The following is a 17,901-nucleotide window of genomic DNA, read 5'->3' on the forward strand; positions in this document are numbered from 1 at the left end:
AGCATAAAACGCCATCTGCACACCATATCAGGATACTGTACCTAAAATAACAACAATCCCTGCAGCTGTGACACCAGGAAATGATCAGTAAACCGATAACTTGATTGGAAATTCCAGGATATTCCAGATGTATGAACTCTACGAGAGACTCATACTGAAAAGAATATCCCCCTTAGTCTAACACCAGACCAAGCCGGGTTCAGGCCAGTCCGCTCCTGTGGTCAAGCCCTGAACTCAACCCAGATATTGAGGATGGGTTTGAAATGCAACAAATTACAGGGGCAGTATTCATTGACTTAACAGCATCATATGACACTGTGAATCACAGAGGCCTTCTATTGAAATGATCTAAAATGTTAAAGAACAGAACCACAGTCAAAGTAATAAAAAGCCTCCTAAAAATTGCAGATTTTATGTAGAAATGAATGGAATTAAGAGTAGGTGTCATCCATAAAAGAAGGGACTACCACAGGGATCAGTCCTGGCACCTCTACTATTTAAAATTTATACAAATGACCAACCAACCTTTCCTAACACACGCAGGTTTATCTATGCAGACGACCTATGCACAGCAACACAAGCTAGCTCCTTCCAAGAAGTTGAAGTACGACTTACAGCAGTCGTCGAAGCAATGAAGCAGTTTTATGAAAAATGGTCTCCGGACCCAAATCCATCAAAAACTCAAGCGTGTGCATTCCACCCGAGGAATCGAGAAGCAGCTCGGAAACTCCAGATCTTCTGGTGTGGGAAGGAGCTCGAACACCATCTGACTCCAATTTACCTGAGTGTGACACTGTATAGGATGCTCTCATTTGCTACCCATATCCAAAAACTCTGAGGGAAAGCTGGCTCTCGCAATTCTCTCTTGAAAAAATTAGCAGCCGCGAAATGGAGAGCTAATGCTCACACACTTAGATCAACTGCCCTAGCACTCTGCTATGCACCTGCAGAATACTGTGCACCTGTCCGGGGCAGATCAGCCCATGCGAAGGAAATTGGCCCATTGCTTAACGAAGCCTGCCGAATAATCACGGGCACACTGCGCCCCACTCCCACTAACATCATTTACAGACTTGCAGGCATTGCTCCCCCAGAGATCCGAAGACACACTACAACAAAAATAAAAATGGTAAACAGAACTCGGATCCAAGGCACCCACTACATCATCATGTGCCAATAGCCTAAAATCGAGAAAAGCTTTGGAGGAACTACCGCACAGAACATCCCCCCCAAACATACAGGATTGACCTCTGACAACAAACAGAAGCCAGAACCCCACCGAACAATACAATGCAGGACCCCACAGAAATGTTGCCAGACCCCGGGGGCACTGATTGACAGACGGAAGAGGTGCACTCTCAACAGAGTGAGAGCGGGAGTTTGTAGGACGGGAGACAATATGGTGAAGTGGGGTTTGAAGACCAGCAAATCCTGTGAGTGTGGCGAAAGGGTGCAGAACATTGAACACGTTCTGCACAACTGCCCACTCTCACCTGATTTAGCTGACACTGACCTGCTCAACGTCAACCAAACAACACTAGAGTGGCTGGCTGGCTGGTGCGACAAGCTATGAAGATGATTACAGATCATTCAGAGGAAATCTATTCCTGCTAGCCGCAAGTTAGAGTGAGAAGGGAGCCTAAAATCGAGAGCTGGGTTTGGGCAGTGAAACTCAGAAGCACTTCTGTATGCAGTGGTTAACCTCCAGCATCATCAGCATTGGTATCGGCCATTTGCCTCCAGCTCACTGGGAGTAAAGTCTAGAAACTCCTTCCCTGAACCTCTCCGCCCTTAAGGTACTCCTCGGAGCCTCCTTCACAGACACAGTGTTTGATCTGCTCTCCAGGCACTGAAACTCCGGTGTAACACTGATGTGAAGCACCTGAGACTCCTTCAACACTGATGGGTGTTTTATCAAAGTACGCGTGTGTGGCCATATACGATCTTGAGATTCATTTCCATGCAGGCATTTATAGAAAATTAAAGAAATACAATAGAATGTACAACTACAACTGACAACCAATGTGCAAAATAAGACAAATTGCAAGCTGTTGAGTGAGATGTTGATCAAATGGACAGCCAAGAGACCTTTTCCCAGGATGTAAATGGCTAAGACAAGGGGGCAGAACTTAAAAGTGTTGGCAGGAAAGTAGGGGAGTCAGGGGTAGTTTTTTTTGCACAGACATGGGTGGTGATAGACGCAGATACATTGGGGTTATTTAAGAGCCTCTTAGACAGGCACATGGATGAGATAAAAATCATGGTGTTTGTGGGAGGGAAGGTTTGATTAATATTGGACTTGGTTAAAGAGTCTGTATGACTTCTTGCAGCATCTTTCAGTAAACTCTACCTCCACAGGAAGTAAAGAAAAAATCCATCGGCATGCCGAAAACTGAATACCAGCATAACGTTCCCTGCAGCCTCTGACACCCACCGTTAAAACTTGGTTGGAATTTTCAGAATATTCCAGGGAACTGACAGAGCATTTCCCACTGTCCGCTGGGTCTGGGAGTGAGACTGGAGCCTAACATTTAGAAATTGAGAAATACACAGCGGACAGGAGGGAGGAGTTGTCATTCTGCACCAGAAATTACAATGGTGCCGGAAAAGGTTAACTCTAAACATAGGGTCTGTAAACTTTTTGTTGAGTGGGGAGATGTGGGCAAAAGCCAGGGATCAAATACGAATTCAGTAAATTGCAGAATAATTTGAAGTTGCTGTCTGGTTCCCTCTGCCTGGGGTTGGAGACCTGTGTGTCTGTGAGTGGACAGGTTGGTGAGGGTGGAGTTCTCCTCCATAATCCTGACCTCACGTCCCCATTACCACCCCCTGGCTATAACAACCCTAACGGGCCTTCAGAAAGAAAAGTATTGAGTAGAGGAGATGGGATGTTATGTCGAAGCTGTACAAGACGTTAGTGAGGCCTAGTTTGGAGTATTGTGTGCAGGTTTGGTCACCTACCTACAGAAAAGATGTAAATAAAGTTGAAAGAGTACAGGGAAAATTTACAAGGACTTTGCCAGGTCTGGAGAAACTGAACTATAAGGAAAGATTAAATAGGTAGGAATTCATTCCTTGGGATGTAGAAGATTGAGAGGAGATTTAATATAAATCATGAGAGGCATAGATAGGGTAAATGTAAGTATTTTTTCCACTGAGGTTGTGAGGACTACAACTAGAGGTCATGGGTTAAGGGTGAGAGGTTTAAGGGGACATGAGAGGAATCTTCTTCACTCAGAGGGTGGAGAGAGTGTGGATCGTGCCACCAGCTCAAGTGGTGCATGTAAGCTTCAGTTCAATGCTCGAGGTACCTGGGTCGTAGGGGTATGGAGGGCTATGGTCCCAGTGCCGCAGGGATCTGTGCTGGTTCCTGTGTTGTTTGTCATCTATATCAGTGATCTGGATGATAATGTGGTTAACTGGATCAGCAGATTTGTGGCTGACACCAAGAAAGGGGGTATACTGAAGAGCAAGGAAGGCTATCAAAGCTTGCAGCAGGGTTTCGAGCAGCTGGAAAAATTAACTGAAAAATAGCAGATGGAATTTAATGCAGATGTGTGAGGTGTCGGACTTTGGGTAGACAAACCAGAGTAGAGCTTAAATGGGCACGGAGGAGCCTGGTGAAACAGCGGGATCTGGGAAACAGGTGCGTTATTCTTTGAAAGTGATGTCATAGGTAATTGGTCGCAAAGAAAGCTTTTGGCACATTGGCCTTCAGAACCCTGAGTACAGGAGTTGTTAAAATTGTACAAGATGTTGATGAGGCCAAAGTCAGCGTTTTGTGTGTAGTTCTTGTCACCTACCTATGGAAGAGATATCGATAAGATTGCAAGAGTACTTTTACAAGGCGATTTGATAGGGGTATATTAGGGTTTAGATAGGGTAAATGTCAACAAGCTTTTCTCCACAGAGGTAGGGTGCGACTTGGAGTGGAAAATTGAAATATTCAAGAGGAACATGAGGAGGCAGTTCTTCACCGAAGGTGGTGAGAGTGTGCAACGAGCTGCCAGCAGAAGTGGTGGATGTGGGTTCAATTTCACCATTTAAGTGAAGTTTATGTTAGTACATGCATGTGTTGGGGGGATGTTGGGCTACGGTCTGTGAGCAGGTCAATGGGACTCTGACGGATAACAGTTCAGCATGGACTAGATGGGCCAAAGGGCGTGGTTCATCGCTGTGGTACTGTATGACTCTATAACCAAACTTTAGTGCCCGTTCCGAAGGCATCAACATGGTACACTGCTGCCTGGGCTGCTGTACACGAGGTGCTGATTTATAAATGAGATACACTCAGATAGAAGTGGGTGGAATGAATATTATAACAAATCAGTTCACTGCTTGTCAGGCAGTACTGGCCTGATCATAGAAAAATCCCTGGAATAGGAATGGCGAAAGATGGACAGAGAGAGACATGCTTACAATGAGAGGGATCGGACTGCTCCACAGTACCTGTGGTGGTGATTTGGGTGGAGAGGGGCTGGGTCTGCAAACTCCCCGAGATCCCGTAGAGATGGATGATGTATCTGGTGGAGGGACGGAGACCCCTAATGAGATACACTTGCTTTCCACCAGTCACTGTGATGTTCCGGGTCTCCTGTGACCCCTGAACCCTGTACTGGATGAGGAAGGAGTCAAAGGTCCTGTCTGTAGTCCAGGAGAGGCGGACAGAGTTCGACGTGACGGTCGGGGGTGATAGGGTGCCCAGTTTCATCGGAGCCGCTGGAGCTAAAACAGAGAGGTTAAGGTATGAGGAACCATTGATATTTCCTCTGATCTGCTGCCTGTGCAGTGTGATTTCAACAGTACAGATCAGTCCGGGCCCTTTGGCCCACAATGTTGTGCCGACCTCTTAACCGACTCTATGTTCAATCTAACCTTCCCTCCTGTATAACCCTCCATTTTTCTATCATTCACGTGCCTATCTCCAAGTTATTAACTGCCCCTAGTGTATCTGCCTTGACCACCACCCCTGGCAGTGTGCTCCATATACCCACTTCTCTCCGAGTGAAAACCTTACCTCTGACATCCACCCATACATTCCTCCAATCACCGTAAAATTATGCCCCCTTGTATTAGCCACATCAGTCCTGGGGTAAGTGTCTGGATAGTCACTCGATCTACACCTCTTGCCACCTTGTACATCTCTATCAAGTCACCTCTCGTCCTCCTTTGCTCGAAACAGAAAAGCCCTGGCTCACTCAGCCTACCTTCGTAAGACTTGTCTTACAGTACAGGCAGCATTCTCTGCACCCTTTATAAAGTGTGCACATCCTTCCTGTAATGATGCCTCCAGAACTGTACACAATATTCCAAGTGTGGTCTAATCAGGGTTCGGTAGAGCTGCAATGTTACCTTGCATCTCTTGAACTCAATCCCCTGATTAATGAAAGCCCACACACCATACGGCTTCTTAGCCATCGTATCTACTTGTGCAGCAACTTGGAGGTATCTACAGAGGTGGACCCCGAGATCATTCTGTTCCTTTACACTGCCATGAGATTCCTGGCGCTGGGAATTAGCCTTCCAACTTATCGCTGGAAGCATCTGCCAGAAACCTGGACTGCCTCAGAAAGCATAAAACGCCATCTGCACACCATATCAGGATACTGTACCTAAAATAACAACAATCCCTGCAGCTGTGACACCAGGAAATGGTCAGTAAACCGTTAACTTGATTGGAATTTCCAGGATATTCCAGGGAAGTGACAGATCATCCAGAGGAAATCTATTCCTGCTAGCCGCAAGTTAGAGTGAGAAGGGAGCCTAAAATCGAGAGCTGGGTTTGGGCAGTGAAACTCAAAAGCACTTCTGTATGCAGTGGTTAACCTCCAGCATCATCGGCATTGGTATCGGCCATTTGCCTCCAGCTCACTGGGAGTAAAGTCTAGAAACTCCTTCCCTGAACCTCTCCGCCCTTGAGGTGCTCCTCGGAGCCTCCTTCACAGACACAGTGTTTGATCTGCTCTCCAGGCACTGAAACTCTGGTGTAACACTGATGTGAAGCACCTGGGACTCCTTCAACACTGATGGGTGTTTTATCAAAGTACGCGTGTATGGCCATATACGATCTTGAGATTCATTTCCGTGCAGGCATTTATAGAAAATTAAAGAAATACAATAGAATGTACAACTACAACTGACAACCAATGTGCAAAATAAGACAAATTGCAAGCTGTTGAGTGAGATGTTGATCGAATGGACAGCCAAGAGACCTTTTCCCAGGATGTAAATGGCTAAGACAAGGGGGCAGAACTTAAAAGTGTTGGCAGGAAAGTAGGGGAGTCCGGGGTAGTTTTTTTTTGCACAGACATGGGTGGTGATAGACGCAGATACTTTAGGGTTATTTAAGAGAGATAGGCACATGGATGAGATAAAAACCATGGTGTTTGTGGGAGGGAAGGTTTGATTAATATTGGACTTGGTTAAAGAGTCTGTATGACTTCTTGCAGCATCTTTCAGTAAACTCTACCTCCACAGGAAGCAAAGAAAAACTGCAGGCATGCCGAAAACTGAATACCAGCATAACGTTCCCTGCAGCCTCTGACACCCACCGTTAAAACTTGGTTGGAATTTTCAGAATATTCCAGGGAACTGACAGAGCATTTCCCACTGTCCGCTGGGTCTGGGAGTGAGACTGGAGCCTAACATTGAGAAATTGAGAAATACACAGCAGACAGGAGGGAGGAGTTGTCATTCTGCACCAGAAATTACAATGGTGCCGGAAAAGGTTAACTCTAAACATAGGGTTTGTAAACTTTTTGTTGAGTGGGGAGATGTGGGCAAAAGCCAGGGATCAAATACGAATTCAGTAAATTGCAGAATAATTTGAAGTTGCTGTCTGGTTCCCTCTGCCTGGGGTTGGAGACCTGTGTGTCTGTGAGTGGACAGGTTGGTGAGGGTGGAGTTCTCCTCCATAATCCTGACCTCACGTCCCCATTACCACCCCCTGGCTATAACAACCCTAACGGGCCTTCGGAAATAAAAGTATTGAGTCGAGGAGATGGGATGTTATGTCGAAGCTGTACAAGACGTTAGTGAGGCCTAGTTTGGAGTATTGTGTGCAGGTTTGGTCACCTACCTACAGAAAAGATGTAAATAAAGTTGAAAGAGTACAGGGAAAATTTACAAGGACTTTGCCAGGTCTGGAGAAACTGAACTATAAGGAAAGATTAAATAGGCAGGACTTCATTCCTTGGGACGTAGAAGATTGAGAGGAGATTTAATATAGGTATATGAAATTATGAGAGGCATAAATAGAGTAAATGCAAGCATATTTTCCACTGAGGTTGGGTGGGACTACAACTGGAGGTCATGGGTTCAGGGTGAAAGGTGAAAAGTTTAAGGGGAACATGAGAGAAATCTTCACTCAAATGGTTGTGAGAGTGTGGATCAAGCTACCCGCTGAAGTGGTGCATGTAAACTTGATTTCAGTGCTTAAAGTGTACCTGGGTCGTACGGTCACAGTGCAGATCACTGGAGTAGGCATTTAAATGTTTTGGCACTGACTAGATGGGCCTGTTTCTGTGCTGTACGTTTTCTATGACTCGAGACCCGTGACTCATGGAGTGCCACAGGGATCTGTGCTGGGTCCTTTATTATTTGTCATCTATATCAATGATCTAGATGATAATGTGGTTAACTGGATCAGCAAATTTGTGGCTGACACCAAGAAAGGGGGTATACTGAAGAGCAAGGAAGGCTATCAAAGCTTGCAGCAGGGTTTCGAGCAGCTGGAAAAATTAACTGAAAAATAGCAGATGGAATTTAATGCAGATGTGTGAGGTGTCGGACTTTGGGTAGACAAACCATAGTAGAGCTTAAATGGGCACGGAGGAGCCTGGTGAAACAGCGGGATCTGGGAAACAGGTGCGTTATTCTTTGAAAGTGATGTCATAGGTAATTGGTCGCAAAGAAAGCTTTTGGCACATTGGCCTTCAGAACCCTGAGTACAGGAGTTGTTAAAATTGTACAAGATGTTGATGAGGCCAAATTCAGCGTTTTGTGTGTAGTTCTTGTCACCTACCTATGGAAGAGATATCGATAAGATTGCAAGAGTACTTTTACAAGGCGATTTGATAGGGGTATATTAGGGTTTAGATAGGGTAAATGTCAACAAGCTTTTCTCCACAGAGGTAGGGTGCGACTTGGAGTGGAAAATTGAAATATTCAAGAGGAACATGAGGAGGCAGTTCTTCACCGAAGGTGGTGAGAGTGTGCAACGAGCTGCCAGCAGCAGTGGTGGATGTGGGTTCAATTTCACCATTTAAGTGAAGTTTATGTTAGTACATGCATGTGTTGGGGGGATGTTGGGCTACGGTCTGTGAGCAGGTCAATGGGACTCTGACGGATAACAGTTCAGCATGGACTAGATGGGCCAAAGGGCGTGGTTCATCGCTGTGGTACTGTATGACTCTATAACCAAACTTTAGTGCCCGTTCCGAAGGCATCAACATGGTACACTGCTGCCTGGGCTGCTGTACACGAGGTGCTGATTTATAAATGAGATACACTCAGATAGAAGTGGGTGGAATGAATATTATAACAAATCAGTTCACTGCTTGTCAGGCAGTACTGGCCTGATCATAGAAAAATCCCTGGAATAGGAATGGAGAAAGATGGACAGAGAGAGACACGCTTACAATGAGAGGGATCGGACTGCTCCACAGTACCTGTGGTGGTGATCTGGGTGGAGAGGGGCTGGGTCTGCACAGACCCCGAGATCCCGTAGAGATGGATGATGTATCTGGTGGAGGGACGGAGACCCCTAATGAGATACACTTGCTTTCCGCCAGTCACCGTGATGTTCCGGGTCTCCTGTGATCCCTGGACCCTGTACTGGATGAGGAAGGTGTCAAAGGTCCTGTCTGTGGTCCAGGAGAGGCGGACAGAGTTCGAGGTGACGGTCGGGGGTGATAGGCTGCCCAGTTTCATTGGTGCTGATGCTTCTTGGTCTTCAGGATCTGAAACAGAAAGGTCATGGAATGAGGAGGACTGGAGGAGAGCGGTTGGGCAAAGCGATTCCTAACCTTGGGGACTGGCCTTCGATCGGCCCAACGGGAGTACCTGTCAGGAGTTGGTGATACCTCACAATGTAAAATAGACTCACTTCGCGTGGTCTGAGAACATCAAGACATCATTTTAGACCAGAGATGATGAGGAATTTCTTTAGCCAGAGAGTGGTGAATTCATTGCCACAGGCCGCTGTGTAGGCTGTCTTTATATTTAAAAAGGATGTTGATTGATCTTTGACTAGTAAGGATGTTATTGGGGTCACTATTTGTGACATTTAGTGGCAGCGTTGCAGATGAAGGGCCCAAAGCATTGCTGAGGATCCCCAGAATCCTCAATCGCCATGATGGGACCACTCTCGGGTTGGAGGAGCAACTCCTCATAACAACTCCTCTGCTTAAACTCCAAGTTGATGGCATGAATGTCAATTTCTCTAACTTCTGGCAATTTCTGCCCCTCCCTCCTTCTCTCTTTTTCCATTCCCCATTCTAGTTTCTCTCTCAAACCTTCCCCTCTCATTGGCCCATCACCTCACGCTGGTTCACCTCCTCCTTTCCTTTCTCCCATGGTCCACTCCCTCTCCTATCAGATCCCTTCTTCTTCAGCCCTTGACTTTTTCCACCTATCACCTTCCAGCTTCTTACTTCATTCCCACTTCCCCACCTACCTACCTTCCCTCTCTATGGCTCTACCTACCACTTGCCAGCTTGTACTCATTTCCCTATCCCCCCTTCTTATTCTGGCTTCTTCCCCCCTCCCTTCCAGTCGTGATGAAGGGGCCCAGCCTGAAGTGCTGGCTGTTTAATCCATTCTATAGGCGTGGCCCGACCACCTGTGTCCCTCCAGCATTTTGCATGAGTTGCTCATGATTTTAAACATCTTAAGCAGCTTTTGTGTTTGTTAACTTTTGTTGGCTAAGGATCAGTCAGGGATGTGGAGACTGGTCAGTACCCACTGCAGTCCCGGTTAATTGAGGAAGAACTCTGAGGGACTCAAATCTTGGATTGTACCTGGTGAGAACCCAGTAATGGCAGTGAGTTGAGTGGCCAGAATTACTGCTGGGGCCTTGGAATCTGGACCCTGCACAATCTGGGCTTTTTCGATATTCTCAAACTTTAATTGTTTCATCACTGGCGGCAGCTTGCTGGACGACTAACTCCAAAATTCCCTCATTTGTCCTCCTGAAAGCTTCCTTTCTTGACTGACCTTCCAGTCCCCTGACCCAGTGTGAAAACATGGTCAAATTCACACTGCTGCAGAACACCCTGGACTGATCGGACACTCAAAGTGGTCGTTTATAAATGATATATGGCTGAGACAGGGGTGGGTGGAATGAAGGGTATTACAGGCTAACTCACAGCTGTTCCAGGCAGCAATGGACTGATTGCAGGCAAATACCTGGAAAAGGAGTGGAGAGAGATAGGAGGATAGAGACACATTCATTGAGAGGGATCAGACTGCTCCACAGTACCTTCAGTGGTGACCTGGGTGGTGAGCGGCTGGGTCCGCACAGACCCTGAGATCCCGTAGAGATGGATGATGTATCGGGTGGAGGGACGCAGATCCCCGATGAGATACACTCGCTTCCCACCGGCCACCGTGATGTTCCGGGTCTCCTGTGACCCCTGGACCCTGTACTGGATGAGGAAGGTGTCAAAGGTCCTGTCCGTGGTCCAGGAGAGGCGGACAGAGTTCGACGTGACGGTCGGCGGTGACAGGGTGCCCAGTTCTGTTGGAGCTAATGCATCTTTGTCCTCAGGATCTGGAACAGAGAAGTCGTGGTATGAGGACGCCAGGAGGCCACTACGTACCGAGCAGAGTGATTCACAACCTTGGAGACTGGCCTTCCAACAGCTCAACAAGAGTACCGGTCTGGAGTCTGCAATGTCTCATAGTCTCTTTACACAATGTCTTGGAACATCAAAACGTCCCTTTAGAACAGAGTCAAGATGGGATTTTTTAGCCAGAGAGCGGTAAGTCTGTGAAATTCATTGCCACAGCGCCATGGAGGTCAAACTATTGGGTTTATTTAAAAAGGTGGTTGATAGATTTTTGATTAGTTAGGAAGTAATTGGGGTCACCCTCCCTTCCTATTTGTGACATTTACAGGGAGTGTTGTAGACAAAACCTGAAGCATTCAAGAGAAAATCTGCAGATGCTGTAAATCCAAAACAACACACACACACACAAAATGCAGAAGGAACTCAGCAGGCCGGGCAGCATCTATGGAAACGAGTAAACAGCTGACATTTCAGGCCGAAGCCCTTTGGCAGGACATTGCTGACGATCCTGACCACGCATCCCAAAATCTCTATGACCCACTACCATCAAGAAGGAGGTACAGGAGCATCAGGACGAGGATTGCCAGACCGGGTAACAGCTTCTTCCCCCAGGCTGTGGGACTGATGAATACCCAGCCTCCATCAAGGTCTCATCACTAGGACAGTGAGCAGTTTGGTTGTATGTAAGATGTAGGAGCAGAATTAGGCCTTTTGGCCCATCGAGTCTGCTGCAGCATTTCATCACGGTTGATCCAATTTTCCTCAGACCCAATCTGCTGCCTTACACCCCCCAACACCACCCCCCGTATCTCTTCATGCCCTGACGAATCAACCGCTAAGACTGAATAATTCCCTGTTCCTCTCCAGCCAGCCTCTCACACTAAAACTTTACCATTGGCTCCCAGCTCCCCAGAATGAGGAGATAACATATCAGAATGCTGTCCATTCCATTCCAAATCCCAAACAATCCTGAATGGTTACCTTAAATCCTGGGAAGACTGACAAATTGTCGCAGAGTAGAGTGCAAGCCCATTTTTGGAACGGCTTCAATTTAAATTCATCATGCTCTTCAACCTCTTCCCTGAGTAGGCTCAGGCACAAGCTGCTCTAAAACGTCATGTCATAGCCATTCAACAATTTCCCTCTCTGGAGACTCAACACCAACCTGATTTTCCCAATCCCCTTGCATATTGAGGTCCCTCATTACAATTGTGTCATTACCCTTATCACATGCCTTTTCCAGCCCCCTTTGTAGTCTCAACCCCACATCTTGGCTTCTATTTGGAGGCCTATATATGATTCCCATAATGGTTTTTTCACCCTTGCAGTGTCTTAACTCCAGCCACAAAGATTCAACATTCTCTGACCCCGTGTCACATCTTTTTAAAGATATAATTCTATCTCTTACCAACAGAGCCACACCACTGCCTATGCCTTCCTGCCTGTCCTTTAGATACAAATATACCCTTTGATCTTAAGCTCCCAACTATGGTCTTCTTTTAGCCACGACTCAGTGATGCCCACAACATCATACCGACCAATCTCCAATTGTGCCACAAGTTCGTCCACCTTATTCCGAACGCTACGCACATTTAAATACAGCACTTTCAGTCCTATATTCTTCGGCCTTTTGAATTTTTACATGTGGTAGAATTTAACTCTTTGCTCTGTCTGCATTTATCCCCAGTCATTGGCTTGTCCTTCTTTACATTCTTGTTACACCCATCATCTACTTGTAAACCTGCAGGCTCATCCTTGGCTCTGTTATCCTGCTTCCCATCTGCCTGCCGTTTTAGTTTAAACAGCTCTAGTAAACTTGCCTGAAACCCAGTTGCTGATCACTGGTGTTGTAACCATGTTACGCTAACCGCTATGCTACCTTGTTGCCCAGTGTTGATCAGCCCCAAATTTAGTTGCTCCAGCAAAGGTGTTCACGCATTCATGTGTGTCTGCGCCCGGAGAGTTCAGGGATTTCAATATCTCCACTGTTGTTCAAAATGTCCTTCCTTGAGAACAAGCCATTGGACCCCGTCCACAGCATGAAAGGTTGAGTCTAATTCACACTGACAGAGATCAGCCTGGGATGTCAGGAAACATGATAGAAACATAGGAAACCTACAGCACAATACAGTCCCTTCAGCCCACAAAGTTGTGCCGAACATATCCCTACCTTAGATATTATTAGGCTTACCCATAGCCGTCTATTTTTCTAAGCTCCATGTACCTATCCAAAAGTCTCTTAAAAGACCCTATCGTATCCGCCTCCACCACCGTTGCCGGCAGCCCATTCCACGCACTCACCACTCTGAGTAAGAAACCTACGCCTGACAACTCCTCTGTACCTACTCCCCAGCATCTTAAACCTGTGCGCTCTTGCAGCAAATATTTCAGCCCTGGGGAAAAGCCTCTGACTATCCACACAATCAATGCCTCTCATCATCTTATACACCTCTATCAGGTCACCTCTCATCCTCCATCACTCCAAAGAGAAAAGGCCGAGTTCACTCAACCTATTCTCATAAGGCATACTCCCCAATCCAGGCAACATCCTTGTAAATCTCCTCTGCACCCTTTCTATGGCTTCCACATCTTTCCTGTAGTGAGGCGACCAGAACTGAACACAGTACTCCAAGTGGGGTCTGCCCAGGGTCCTATATGGCTGCAACATTACCTCTCAGCTGCTAAACTCAATACCACGATTGATGAAGGCCAATACACCGTACGCCTTCTTAACCACAGAGTCAACCTGCACCTATGGACTCGGACCCCAAGATCCCTCTGATCCTCCACACTACCAAGATGTGAGAGGGCTGATTGTTGGTGAGAGTTGTGGCTGAAATGGAGGTGATGGACAGTACTACAGCACAGAAATGGGCCCTTTGGCCCATCTAGTCTGTGATGAACTATTAGCCCTCTACACCCCTCCCATCCATGTACTTAAACTTCTCTTAAATATTGCAATCAAGCCCACATCCACCACTGCCACTGGCAGCTCATTTCACACTCTCACCACTCTCTGGATGAAGAAGTTCTCCTTCAATATTTCACATTTCATCCTTGCTTAACCTGTGACCTCTAGTTGTAGTCCCACCCAAGCTCAGTGGAAAAGCCTGCTGGCATTTACCCTATCTATGCTCCTCAAGATCAAAGATGGCGGCACGACGCAGCTTGCAGCGGCTACTCCGGAGCTGATTATCTGTTATTTGTGAAGTGCGGTGCCATGCACAATCATAATTGGATGAAAAACAGACGTGGGAGCACAGCGGAACATCTGGAAATCTCCAGGAAGACCTTCTTCGTTGCTGCTGCGAGGTCCGGGACTCTGCTGGGAAGAACAGGCCCCCAGTCCTCGGGGTCACGTTGCCGATGGCCGTTGGCGGGGGCATCTTAATATGCTCGGAGATGCTGTGCCAGAGGGGATGGTCGGAGGTTCGACAGACTCGGAGTCCGCTGCGGTCGGAGCGCTTTCACTGTGTGCTGTGTCTGTGTGGCTGGGTTTGACGGAGCTTTCATTGTGTGCTGCGTCTGCGAGGCTGAGTTGGGCGGCGCTGTGGAAGTCCATAGCGGGGGTATTCCCTTCTGCCACCGGCGTGGGATGACAAGTCTATCGGGACCCTGAGGACTTGTGGAAACTGTGTGGTGGTTTCTTTTGAACTGATAGTCTTTTAACATCTTTGGACTATTTTTACTGTGACCATGGTCTGTTTTTTTTTATCAATTATGCTATTGTTTGCACTGTTGTAACTATGTGGTTTTGTGCAGGTCTTGTAGCTTTAGGTTTTGGTCTTGTTTTGTCTGGTGAATTTGGAGCTCCTTTCCGGGGAGCGCACTAAGATGGTAGCGCGATATTAATATGCAGCAGCGTCTCCGGACTCTGGATTGGGGATTGCCAAACGTTATGTGGATTTGCTGGTGTAGTCTGTTTTGTCATATGCTTTTGTGATATAATTCTGGGGAACGTTGTCTCATTTTTAACTGCATTGCACTTGTGGTTTCTAAATGACAATAAACTGAATCTGAATCATAGTGTATCACTACCACTCAACTTCACTTGCCCCGTCACTAAACTGTTTCCACAACCTATAGATAATTCATCCCATGATTTTGCTATCTATTTATTGTCTCTTCTTGTATTTGCACAGTTTGTTGGTTTGCACATTTGTGTTTATCTGTCGAGTTGTTCCTTTCTGCGCCTCGTGGACATTCTGTGGCCACCATGCCGTTTCTTTAACATTTGTCTGTTTTTCCCAAGTCCGAGTTGCTAGCTCAACACTCAGCCCAGCACCGATGGAAAGCGTGTCAGGAGCCAACTAGATTCGAACCCGATACCATCCGACTCGAAGTCCAGTGTAGATGCCACTACACCACTGGCCACCCTTGTATGTGGCCTTATTTTGACTCTACTGTGTTTCTTTGTATTTACTGTGAATATCAGCAAGAAAATGGATCTCAGGGTTGTATATGGTGACAATTATGTACTTTGATAATAAATTTACTTTGAACTTTGAAATCTCCCCCTCATTCTCTAGACTGTAGTGAATTAAGTCCTAATCTACTAAACTTTCTCCATAACTCAGATCATCCAATTTTAACTAATCTAGTCTGGTCTATTCTAATCTTTTTACATCAGTTCACTTCTTGCAACCAGACTACACCTTTTTTCCTGGAAATTATCAGAGAGAGTAGATGGACAGAGACAGACACGTTCACAATGAGAGGGTTCGGACTGCTCCACGGTACCTGAGGTGGTGACCTGGGTGGTGAGCGGCTGGGTCTGCAGAGACCCTGAGATCCCGTAGAGATGGATGATGTATCTGGTGGAGGGACGTAGACTACTGATGAGATACACTCGCTTCCCGCCGGCCACCGTGATGTTCTGGGTCTCCTGCGATCCCTGGACCCTGTACTGGATAAGGAAGGAGTCAAAGGTCCTGTCTGTGGTCCAGGAGAGGCGGACAGAGTTCGACGTGATGGTTGGGGTTGTCAGAGTGCCCAGTCTCACTGTGGGCTTGTCCGTGGCAGCTGTAGATAAAGACCATGAAGAGTTTAATTGAAGCTGTTCCAAAAATGGGCTTGCACCCTACTCCAGGTCAATTTGTCCATCTTCCCAGGATTTAAGGTGATCATTCTGGGTTGCTTGGGATTTGGAATGGAATGGACAGAATTCTGAGATGTTATCTCCTTAATCCGGGGAGCTGGGAGCCAGCAGTAAAGTTTTAGTGTGGGAGGCTGGTTGGAGAGGAACCATGGTTTCTTCATTTGGGTAGGAGAGTGTTTGGAGTTCACTTTTCAGGAGTGTTGCAGCCTTCAGTGGTTGGATTGGGGTGAAGAATTTTATAGTTTAACATTCCTATGCTCGCTTGTATTTTTACAGTAGTAGTCGTGTCTGTATTTTTAGTTACCTAAAATAATGTAGTAATTAATAATTATACTTATTGAAAATAATTTTTTTAGCTAAAAAAGTCTGCAGTTGCAGATTGTGACTTCACATTTGGCGATGCCTTATGTCTAAAATATCATTATTTTCTAGCTGAAAATACTGTAATAGTTAGACAGTTTAACGATTTCAAATTTTCCGTGCAAGAAAAAATTAAATCCAAACTGGCATTTTTACCTCAAAATGAAGAGTTTTGTGACCTTGCACAGTTGATGGACATTGGGGGAACCTTTCTTGCATCTAGTGCAGACTGTGAGCGAGGTTTTAGCCTAATGAATCAACTCAAAAACAAGCTGAGAAACTTTACGTGAATGTCATTTGGATATGTTAATAAGAATCAAAAGCTATCAATTGGATGGAAGTTCGATTAGTCTAGATAGAGTTCACAAAGAATGGGTAAATGCCAAAGACAGGAGAGAGAAAAAATAACCGAGTGACTTAAATATATATGTTACTTTGTTGTTATTCTGTGCAGTTTTAGATAGATAGATAGATAGATAGATAGATACTTTATTCATCCCCATGGGGAAATTCAACTTTTTTTCCAATGTCCCATACACTTGTTGTAGCAAAACTAATTACATACAGTACTTAACTCAGTAAAAAATATGATATGCATCTAAATCACTATCTCAAAAAGCATTAATAATAGCTTTTAAAAAGTTCTTAAGTCCTGGCGGTAGAATTGTAAAGCCTAATGGCATTGGGGAGTATTGACCTCTTCATCCTGTCTGAGGAGCATTGCATCGATAGTAACCTGTCGCTGAAACTGCTTCTCTGTCTCTGGATGGTGCTATGTAGAGGATGTTCAGAGTTTTCCATAATTGACCGTAGCCTACTCAGCACCCTTCGCTCAGCTACCGATGTTAAACTCTCCAGTACTTTGCCCACGACAGAGCCCGCCTTTGTTACCAGCTTATTAAGACGTGAGGCGTCCCTCTTCTTAATGCTTCCTCCCCAACACGCCACCACAAAGAAGAGGGCGCTCTCCACAACTGACCTATAGAACATCTTCAGCATCTCACTACAGACATTGAATGACGCCAACCTTCTAAGGAAGTACAGTCGACTCTGTGCCTTCCTGCACAAGGCATCTGTGTTGGCAGTCCAGTCAAATATTATGTCAAATATTTTGTAAACCTACATAAACTGTGCCATGTGTGCATTCAGTGCGCACATACTTCTGTCACAGGAAAAAAAATTTGCACAGCATAAGATTTTTCTGCACACTGACTACTAAAAATTAGAGGAAACATTGCCCCGGATATACCCTCTTCTCATTGCTACCATGAAGGAGGAGGTATATGAGCCTGAAGACACACTCAAGTGTTTCAGGAACAGCTTCTTCTCCACTTCCATCAGGTTTCTGAATGGACAATGACCCCACGAGCACTGCCTCTCTTTTTGCACTCCTTACTTTTTATATATTTCTTCCTGTAACTTGTGTACGTTTTTATACAATACAGTTGTGACAAAAGAACACAGTTCATGACTAGGTCAGGGAATAATAAATTTGATTCTGATCTCTGCTCTTACATTTTATAATAGTTATTTTCTGTTCCGTTTAACAATTAATTGGCTGCTTGTATTTTATATAACTACGTATATACATGTGACTGTTTAGTATGCTTCCTAGTGGTCACAGTATGTATAGTAATTGCTCAGTGTATCCCC

The 17,901-nt window shown here is 45.8% G+C and overlaps 1 protein-coding gene across 10 annotated transcripts in view; it reads right to left on the reverse strand.

Moving 5' to 3' along the window:
• Window positions 1-17,901, reverse strand: part of LOC140719374 (tenascin-X-like) — a 212,983-nt gene that overhangs the window by 52,891 nt on the left and 142,191 nt on the right. For 8 of the 10 annotated variants that reach the window (XM_073034029.1, XM_073034053.1, XM_073034045.1 and 5 more), the window contains 4 exons: window positions 15,531-15,812; window positions 10,481-10,771; window positions 8,670-8,960; window positions 4,450-4,725 (listed from right to left, as the gene is read on the reverse strand). In XM_073034029.1, coding sequence (XP_072890130.1) covers window positions 4,450-4,725; window positions 8,670-8,960; window positions 10,481-10,771; window positions 15,531-15,812 — 1,140 coding nt within the window. The remainder of the gene's footprint in view (window positions 1-4,449; window positions 4,726-8,669; window positions 8,961-10,480; window positions 10,772-15,530; window positions 15,813-17,901) is intronic. The other 2 variants (XM_073033993.1, XM_073034003.1) reach the window with 2 other exon arrangements.

The sequence above is a fragment of the Hemitrygon akajei genome, chromosome 2 (assembly GCF_048418815.1).
Source record: "Hemitrygon akajei chromosome 2, sHemAka1.3, whole genome shotgun sequence".
Lineage (NCBI taxonomy): Eukaryota > Metazoa > Chordata > Chondrichthyes > Myliobatiformes > Dasyatidae > Hemitrygon > Hemitrygon akajei.